Genomic DNA, 10,872 nt, shown 5'->3' on the forward strand with positions numbered 1-10,872 from the left:
TTTATTTTTCTTTTTTTTTACGATTTATTGTTGAAAGAAAAAAGAAAAAAAAAATGTATATAGATAAATATAAGACACACACACACACACAAAAAAAAAAAAAAAAAAAAAAAAAAAAAAAAAAAAAAAAATTAGAATTTTAAATAATATTTTCCTTATCTAAAAATTATCATAAATGTTTCTAACATATTTTATGTACATCTATTAAGTAAAAAAGATGAAAGCATTAAGTAAAAATAGTATTAATGAAAATATTAAAAGTACAAATAATGAAAATGAATTGAATAATAAGAATACAATAAATAATTTTCTATTACATGTAAAAAACGGATTAACTCAATTAGAAAAAACATTAAGTGGTGAAGGATATGCATTTAGTAATTTAATTTGCAAAAATAAAAACATAGACAATATTCCTAAAGAAATTGAAAAATATAGACATTTGAAATATATAAATATGTCAAATAATAAAATTAGTGATATAAAAAATTTATGTTTATTACCTAATATAGTTTTTTTAGATATTTCTTTTAATGTAATAGAAAATTTAAAAGATTTTAAAAAAAACTGTTTAGAAAATTGCTTATATATAAATATTTCTCATAATTTAATTAAAAATATAGAAAAAATATGTTTGAAGAGCATAATTGAATTTGATTTATCATATAATAATATAAGCAATTTCAATATTTACTTTTCAAATACAATAAAAAAGTTAAATCTTTCAAACAATTATATTAAAAATTTAAGTTTTAAAAACAAATTAACTAATTTAGAATTTTTAGATTTATCATCTAATCCTCTTGAAAATTTAGATTTTTATGAAAACACACCAAATTTAAATTTTTTAAAAATAAATAATATTTCTACATTAGAAAAGGATAAATTGAAAAGTTTAAATAACTTTAAGTTTTTAGAATATCTAGATATGGATAATTATTTTTACTTTAAAGATATTTCATACAAAGAAATTAAAAAAATTATTATAACTAATACTAAAGATATTAATTTATTAAAATTTAATGGGAGAAGAATATTGAATAAAATATAAGAGATATGAAAACTAAAAGAGAAAAAAATAAAAATATAAAGATATACCCTTCAGAAATTTTTATTTAAGAAGATATTTAAAAAAATATATTTTTTCTTTCATCTTCTATTTTTTTTTTTTTTTTTTTTTTTTATCAAATTAGTATTCTAAATATATTTTTCTTATATAATACAACAAAAAACTTTTAACTCACCAAAAGAAAATTTATATTCAATAAATAATTTATATAAATTAGTGAAAAAAAAGAAAAAATTACTTTCATGTATACATTGAAATATTAATATTATAAAAGGAGATAATTTTTTTTTTCCCCTAATACTATAAAATTAATTTTAAAAGATATGTATATTCGTATATGAAGCAATTTTCTTGTCTCATAGAAATTTAATAAAAAAATAGGAAACAATTTTTATTATATAATAATTTGATGAAATTCTCTCTAGGAGTTATAAATAATGATTATATTTACAAAATAAATAAAAAGGTTTTATATAAACAATAAAATATGAAGAGGTTTATATTAACTGAAAATGAAATACGAAATTATTTTAAAATATTTTATTTTTTTTTAATAAATAATAACATTTATATATGTATTATTAATATATGTGAAAATTTTTTAATATTTTTAATTAATAGTTCTATTATATAGAAATCAGTGCAACTATAGATGAAAAATTTAATACAACCTCCTTTTTGTATTTGTTAACTTTCTCATTCTATTCAAAAAATAAAAAAAACTTTGGGATTAAAAAATAAAAATAAATAATGTAAAATTTTATATTACAAAAAAAAAAAAAAAATAAAAAAAATATTATCCATATTTATAACTTTAAATGAATTAATAGAATATATAACAGATGCTTTGTGTTATAAATATAAATTAATCTTTATGAAAAAATTTGAAAAAAAAAAATTTAAAATTACACTTATATTTTTAATTTATTTTTTTTGAAAAAATTTTATAAAAATATTTTAATTAAAACAAAGTTGTAAAATTTTTTTTTTTAATAATCTTTCACTTATAGAACATAAGGAAAAAAATGAAAACAATTTTACTTCTAAAAATATGTAAATATTATATTCTTTAAGAAAAAAGAATATATTATACAATTCAAATAGGAAAAAATATTATTAATTTTAATATTTAATTTATCCTTTAAATTATTTAAAATTTCTTATTTTTTTTTTTTTTGTATTTTTAAAATTTTATAAAATATATTTTTTTTTTTTTTTTTTTTTATGTTGTTTATCTAAATTGTATATTTCACTCAACAAAAAAAAAAAAAAAAAAAAAAAAAAAAAAAAAAAAAAAAAATACGTATAATAATTATTAGGATATACATTTATCAAAATATGCTAAAAATAAGATAAAATATATCTCAAATTTAAGCATTAATTAAAAAAATAATAAATTAAATTTACTTTATTTTTGTTTTTAAAAAATATGATTAATTATATACACACATTCGTTACACATAAAATATAGATATAAATTAAAAAAAAAAAAAAAAAAAATGCATGTAATTTCAATTTTCACTATATGCGTGTGTGAATATATTTTTTGTTTTTAGTTCACTTTTATTTATACTTATTTTTCAACTTAGATAAATAAAAATTTTGAATTTTTAAAAAAAAAAAAATTATACAATGAAGTAAAAATTTGTTTTGTTTTCAAATATAAAATAAAAAAATTAAAAAAAGAAAAAAAAAAAGGAAAAAAAAGAAAAAAACAAGATAAAAAGCAAAAAGAAGGAAAAAAAGAAAGAAAAGGAAATAAAAGAAATAGAAAAAGATAAGGAAAAAGGGGAAAAGGAAAAAGAAAAAAAAGAAAAATAAAACAAACAAAACAAACATAGAATAAAAAAATAAAAGGGAGAAAAAAAAATTAATTAATTTATACTAAAATTGATTTTATTTTTTTTTAAATTTTACTGTAAAAATTAAATTTATCAATGAAATTATATCTCCTTTATATAAGTATTTCACATTTTTATTTTTATTAACTTTTTTTTTCTTTTTTCTAATTATTTTTTATATGTATTGTTAAAATTTTTGTACACACTGATATATTTGATATTTTTTTCTGTCAATTTTATTCTTGTTTTTTTGTTTAATATATTTACTTTTTAACACATTTTAACATAATTTTTTTTTTTTTTTTTTTATGTAAATTCTTTCTGTTATTATCATTGTCTTTATTGTTTTTGTATTTATTTTTTTTCTTTTGTTTCATTTAGTTTATTTTTAAGAAGAAAAAATGATGAATGATGTGAGTTCCGATAAAACTAGAAACAATGATGATAGAAACTTTTCATACAACTCAGATGTAAACATGAAAGAAAATAATAGTAATATGATTTTAAATATGAATATATATAATAATACCTCAAATAGTTATAATGAAAAAAAAAAAAAAGATATAAATTCACTTAATATAACAAAAGTGAAATATCTAGATAACGAAACATGCGAAGATATTTATAACAAAAATGCAAATGAAAATAATATAGAAAATGATAAAATTGAAGTTAATACTAAAGGTAAATTTAATAATTTATTTTCATCACTTAATGAAAACATAGAAGATGACACCAAATGTAAAAATTTTTTAAATAGTAAAATTATAGATAACAATTATATTAATAATAATAATAATAATATTTCAGAAATTAAGAAAAATAATACATTAGATAATAAATATAATAATGAACATTATAAAACAATTTCTACAAAAGAAGAAATACATTGTATTTCTAGCCAAATGAAAAACAAAAATACTTTTAATCTAATGAATAATGAAATAAATAATAATTTAAAAAATACAAAAAGTGAGATAAAAGTTCCAGAATCTTCAAATATATATAATAAAAGTGTTACTAATGTTCTTACTAACAATGATAATAAAAACCAGAATTGTAAAGATACGAATAATAATAATATTAATAATATTGACAATCATCATTTTTTTAGCTTCAATAATGAAAATCCTAATTTGAATAGTAACACACCAAATATAGAAAAAGGAAATAATAAGGTAAATAATTCTTTAAATAATGAAAATCTTCAAAATAATAAAATATTTAATATAGATTTAAATGAAGAAAACTGTTATGATGACGTAAATGGCAATAAACTAAAAAACAAAAATGAAATTAGTTCAAAAAGTAATTCTTTAAATAACATAAATTCCGTAACTGATATAACAGAAGATTGTAAAAATACCATTAATTTAAGTGAATTTAATAAAACTTATTATGACAATAAAACTGAAAATGAATATAAATCAAGGAATAATTCTTTTACAACATCTAGTAAGTTAAGCAAATTACCAAATGAATTAATAACTAATAAAAGCAATGAAAATGAAAATGAAAATAAAGTTGATATAAATTCATTAAACACATATCCCTCTTCAAAAGAAGGTAAAAATGATGAGAGAGTTAATAAAAACAACATTGAGAATAACGAAAATTTTGATCAATGTAAAAATGAATTTGCTATTAATAAAGAAAAAGATAAAATATGTTTTTCTAATTATGAGAGTGATAAAATAAACTCAAAAAATATAACAAATTGTAAGAACGATAATAAAATAGATGTGGAATCTTATGAAGATTACAATTTTGATAGTAAACTATCCTATGATCATATAAAAGTAAAAAGCAATGAAAATTTTAATATGAATAAAAATAATAATAAATGTGATAATAAGGAATCAAATGAAGAAAATAATTCAAATATTGTTAAAAATTTTTGTAATCCTTATAATTTAAATAAAGAAAATAATTTAAATGGAGACATTAAATTAAATAAAGATAATAAATTAAACGAAGACAATAAATTAAATGAAGATAATAAAATTAACGAAGATAATAAATTAAAAGATGATATTCATTTAAATGAAGCTATTTATATAAATAAAAATAGCTCAAATAATAATGTTAGTAAGGAAAATAACATAAATAAAGATAAAAATATAAATGTAGATATACATTTAAATGAAGAAGGTAAATTAGTTGATTGTAAAAGTATAGATAAAGAAGACAAATTAAATAAAGAAAACATTTTAATCAAAAAAAATAATTTAAATAATGAAAATAATTTAAACATGGATAACAATTTCGTTGAAAAAAATTATATAAAAAATAGTAATAATAACAACAGTTCTGAGAATAATGTAAAGAATAATAATTTTTTAAATAGTTGTAACAAGAATGAAAGCATTAATTATAATATGAATATGAATGTTAATAATGAAGCAAGTATATATTATAATATAAGTAATGATAATGATAATAGAGAATTAAATACAAATAATAATACAACAACAACAACTACTACTACTACTACTACTAATGATAATCATAATAATACTATAACTACTACTAATAATAATAATAATAAGAATAATATTACTACTACTAGTAGTAGTAATAATGAGAATATTCATTTAGATAACATCACTAATGGTAATTTAAATTCATATGATTTGAATAATAATGTTTTAGATAATTATATTTCGAATAATTACAAATTAAATAACACCAACCTAGATAACTACAATCAAGTTATTGAAGATTCAGAAAATATAAATGAAGATAATAATGAAATAAAATATAATGATAAAATGGATAATAATATTACTAAAACAAAAGCAAATAATAATTTAAACAACAACATGAAAAATACTACATGTGATAATAATAATTATAATGAAGAAGAGATAAAAGATATCCCAAATTCAAATGAGGAAAATAAAAAATCTACAATGAACCAAGATAATGATTTTATTAATTTAAATTTATTAAAATTAGATGAAAATAGTGAATTAAAAATGAATATGAACAATAATGAAACGTTTAATTCACATTTATCAAATGATGAAAAAGGAAAATTTCTTTTTCAAAATAAAATTCCTTTTTCCCAAAATACGGATAATATTAATGATAATCATGATAATGTAAAGAATGATTTTAATGAAACTTTATATAGAAATGAAAATAACTTAACAAAAAACCTTACTTATAAAGATGATAATAATTTCAATGTTAATTCTAATAATAATAGCAACAATAATAATTCCAATATTAATAACAATATCAATAATAATGTTGAATATGATAATTACAATATGAATGATGGAATTAAAAAAAATACATTTTACAAAAATAACTATACAATAAAAAATGATGATTTAAATAATTTTAATAATACAAACTTGAATTTTACAAATTTGAATGAAAGCAATAATGATTCTTATTTAGGCATAAAAGAGGATAAAATAACTGGAAAAAATATAAGTAATGCAAATGAGTATAAACAAGAAAAATGCAATGATTTAAAAGAAAATAAAGAAATAAATATGAATACTACAGAAAATATAAAAATGAATTCAAAAGAAGGTGGTACTATGAGTGATATGAATGAGAATGATTATATTCCTATAGGAAATATGAACAATGAAAATAAAGAATTAGATTCTATAAAAAAAAAAAAATTAAAAAAACAAAAGTCAAATGAATATAAAAATGAGAAATTTAATAATGATATGAATAAAGGAGAAAATAAAATTATTGATATAAAAAATTGTAATAAAAGAAGAAGAAACAGTTTTTTAAATGATGAAAAAAAAAAGGAAAGAAAAATAGTTACGCCTAATAAAAGAATGAATGAATATAGCGATAATAATATAAACACCAATTATAAATATACAAATACTAATTGTTACATATCGACAAAAGAAAATAAATTAAAATTCAAAACTTATTTAAATAATATGGAAAATTCTAAGTTTAATAGAAAATTTGAAGATTTCAATATGAATTTAAATATTCCAATTAAGCAAAATGATGGTTTTTATAATACGAATGAAAACAATATGCTCATGAATTCATTAAGTAATAGATCTATTAATAGACCTTTTATAAAAAGTAATTTAAATGAAACATCTAAAATAGTCGATAATACAAGGTATTTAATTAATAATAATAATAATAATAATAATAATAATAATAATAATAATAATATAAATAATAATAATATAAATAATAATAATATAAATAATAATAATATACATAATAATAATATAAATAATAATAATATAAATAATAATAATATACATAATAATAATATTAATAATGATAATAATAATAATGATAATAATAATAATGATAATATTAATAATAATGATAATAATTATAATGATAATATTAATAATAATGATAATAATTATAATGATAATAATAATGATGATTGTGATAATAATAATAATTATAAAAATGCTAATATAAATAATAATTTGGATTATATGAATATAACGAAGAAAAACGCATATGAACCTTATGATGAATATCTAAACATAATAAAAAACAAAAGTAATAATGTTTCCAATGAGAATGATACATCTCAAGAAAATATAAAGACAAAAAAATATAATAAAGTGGATATAAATGATAAAAAAAAAAGCAAGAATGATAACGAAACATTATTACCAATAGCAAATATAAGTAGAATTATGAAAAGAATATTACCTATATCAGCAAAAGTAGCAAAAGAAAGTAAAGACATTATAAGAGAATGTGTAACGGAATTTATTCAGTTTTTAACTAGTGAAGTAAATAAATGAAAGAAAAAGAAAAAGAAAAAAAAAATAAATAATTTAATATTAATTTATATACATAATAAATTAAATTTAGTATATATAGAAAAAAAAAAAAAAAAAAAAAAATATATATTATTTTCTAAATAGGCAAGTGATAGATGTTTAAAGGAAAAAAGAAAAACAATTAATGGAGAAGATATTTTATTTTCTATGGAAAAATTAGGTAAAAAATTTTTTTTTCTTAAGTTATTTAAATTATTCATTCTTTTTATTGATAATTTTTAGAAATATATGTATAAATTTCTTTTTTTTTCTTTTTTTTTTTTTTTTTTTTATAAAGGATTCAATGACTATGTAGAACCCCTATCTGAATATTTAAACAAATGGAGACAAGTAAAAATAAAAAATATTTTAAAAAAAAAAAATGAAAATGAAAATGAAAATATTTAACTAATGAAAACTTTACATATTATACAGCTAAAAGGAATAAATAACTCAAATAACTATCAAGAAAAAAGATTTGAAAATTTTAAGAAATCCCAAGAGAAAAATAATTTTATAAATAACAGAAGAAACGAAATTAATATGAACAATAATAATACATTTATGAATATGAAGGGAGGAAATATTTATTCTAAAGATAATTATCAATTAATGAATAATGTTTATAATCAAAATGAAATGTATGACAATAACTTAAATATGTTATACTCAAATTCTAATGAAAGTGATTTTATTAACAGAATATAAATCGTTAGAAAAATATATATTTAATAATTTATTTTCACATTTATTTTTAAATTATTAAAAAAAAATATAGTAAAAATAATTGAAATGTATACTTTTATTTTGAAATTTATATCTAACATATTTTTATTATATGGCTAAAATTTTAATACATTTTTAAAAAAGCTTTTTTTTTTTTTTTTTTTTCTTTTTTTCTTTGAGTTTTTTATAATCATATATAATAAGCTATTTTATTTTACATTATCTTATTTTGATTTGACCTTATTTTTTTTTTTTTTTTATGTATTTTATTAAATTTTATTACTTTTTCTATATTTATAATTTTGAACTTTTTAATTTTATATATGCTTTTTTTTATATTATTTTTCACAATTTTTTTGATAATAGTAGCATAAACGAAAAACAATAATTTTATTAAAAAAAATTAGTTTTTTTGAGAGATTTTTTTTTAAGAATATAAAAGAATATGATAAAATAAGACAAGGTATATTAAGAAAATTAAAAAAAAACTTTTTTCAAAGTAGTATTCAAAAATATAATTTTAAACACAAATTAATGATGCATATAGTTATATATAACTTCAGTAAAAAAAAAAAAAAAAAAAAGGTTATAAAATTTATGAAAATATATATTAAAATAATAATATACAAATTATAAATTAATTGCTTCATGATTAATTTCTTTTTTATTTATTTTTTCATATAAATCAATTATATTTTTGTCTATGTTTTTGAAGTTATTACTTTCTTCTTTTAGATAATTTTGTTCTGAATGAAAAATATCGATATCATAAGATTCTCTAATTTGTTCATACGAATAATTAGTTATATTTAGAGTTTTTTGTCCATTTTTGATTATTATATTATATTTATTTTGGTAAATATTTTTCATAATTTTTGCTAATTTTTCTACTTTATTAAATAAAGAAATATTAAGGGAATTTAAGTCAACTATAATTTTTATTTTTTTATTTAATATTTTTATTTCTGTTTGCAATAATTTATCAATATCTGAATAAATAATTTTAATTTCATCTTTTCTCTTTAATAAGTTGTCATAAATAAAAGAATTACAATGTTTTAAAGATGAAAATGATTGAATAATCAGTTCGTTTTTCTCTTTGCTACTATTTAATTTAGCAGTCTTTTTTTTATTTTTTACATTTATATTATCATCATTTAATTCATCATTTAATTCATCATTTAATTCATCATGTTTATTTAGCATATTATTTTCTTTACCTTTTATAAAAATATCATCCTCATTTTTACTTAAAATAAATCTTTTATCTCCTTTTTCATTTAATTTACCTAATGATTGATAGAGTTTATTTGAATTATTGATGCCTATATCCTCAATTGTCGGTTTTTTAGGATTATTCTTATCTTCCATATAATTTTTTACATTTATATTATCTATTCCTTCTTTTGAATTTATAAGATCAATTAAAAATTTTTCATTATTAATTAAACGTTTTTTTTTTCTTTTTAAGATTTTTATAAGATAATTTTTATTTTGTTTCATTTCTTCTTTATTATTTTCTTCTGACTTAATGATCTTAATTAAATTGCTTATCATGGAATTCTTCTGTCTAGTTAATTCATTATATTTTTTTCTAATAATATGAGAAAATAAATTTAACATTTTATTCATCATAATATCACTTATATGATTTATATTTTTTATTTTATTTCTTTTTTTATTATATATGTTTTTATCAAAAGTATATAGAATGTTATTTTTATTTTCTTCAATTAAAAATTGAAAATTTTCAGAATTAGAATCAAAACTTTCATAAGAGCTGTCATTTGAAGAATTGCTTTGTAGGTTATCAGAATTAATAGAAGTTTTTTTTATAAAATTTTTTTTTATTTTTTGTTTAATCATTCTACATCTTTTTGCAAAAATTAAACTATTTATAAAATCGTCTATTTTATAACTATTTAAATTTAAACAAATTAAAATATAAGTGTATGAATTTCCATCTAAGCTATTCTAAAAAAAGAAAAGAAAAAAGAAACATCAACTATACCAATCTTCAGTTTTCAATTATAATATTAATAAATTATATAATACATATATATATATATATATATATATATATATATATATATATATATATATATATATATATATATATATAAATGATTTGTTTGAAAATCAGAAGATTACAAACTACAGTTTTATATTCGTATTAAATTAATTTTTTTTTTTTTTTTTTCAAAGAATACTTTTAGTAGTCTTGTTAATTTAGAATCTCTATATGGAACATGAACATTAGCCGAATAATCTATATTACTTTTTAATTTTTCATTTACATTTTTTTTCTCTAAATTTTTTATAAGTTTATTTTTAGTACTTAATGCCATTATAACTCTATTTAAGACAGACAAAGTGTTATTTATGTTTATTAGTTCCTTTTTATTAATCATTCTTAAAAGAAAAAAAAAAAAAAAAAAAAGAAGAAAAA

General features: G+C 15.9%; 3 protein-coding genes across 3 annotated transcripts in view; 2 read left to right on the forward strand and 1 right to left on the reverse strand.

The window, feature by feature from the left end:
- Nucleotides 1–217: 217 nt before the first annotated feature.
- On the forward strand, nucleotides 218–1,051 carry LRR10 (leucine-rich repeat protein, putative; the record flags this gene model as incomplete). Its single annotated transcript, XM_028672803.1, has 1 exon — nucleotides 218–1,051. One exon carries the CDS (start codon nucleotides 218–220, stop codon nucleotides 1,049–1,051), a length of 834 nt encoding a protein of 277 aa, XP_028529319.1.
- Nucleotides 1,052–3,311: 2,260 nt separating this feature from the next.
- NFYB (CCAAT-box DNA binding protein subunit B, putative) lies at nucleotides 3,312–8,405 on the forward strand (the record flags this gene model as incomplete). The annotated part of the gene is made up of 4 exons (XM_028672804.1): nucleotides 3,312–7,667; nucleotides 7,803–7,878; nucleotides 7,996–8,048; nucleotides 8,133–8,405. 4 exons carry the CDS (start codon nucleotides 3,312–3,314, stop codon nucleotides 8,403–8,405), a joined length of 4,758 nt encoding a protein of 1,585 aa, XP_028529320.1.
- A 648-nt stretch (nucleotides 8,406–9,053) lies between these two features.
- PGAL8A_00374100 (kinesin-like protein, putative) overlaps nucleotides 9,054–10,872 on the reverse strand; it is a gene marked incomplete at both ends in the record, with an annotated part of 4,322 nt that continues 2,503 nt past the window's right edge. The window contains 2 exons of the mRNA XM_028672805.1: nucleotides 9,054–10,397; nucleotides 10,634–10,835. Of these exons, the coding sequence (XP_028529321.1) occupies nucleotides 9,054–10,397; nucleotides 10,634–10,835 (1,546 nt within the window). The remainder of the gene's footprint in view (nucleotides 10,398–10,633; nucleotides 10,836–10,872) is intronic.

Source organism: Plasmodium gallinaceum (genome assembly GCF_900005855.1).
Source record: "Plasmodium gallinaceum strain 8A genome assembly, contig: PGAL8A_v1_98, whole genome shotgun sequence".
Lineage (NCBI taxonomy): Eukaryota > Apicomplexa > Aconoidasida > Haemosporida > Plasmodiidae > Plasmodium > Plasmodium gallinaceum.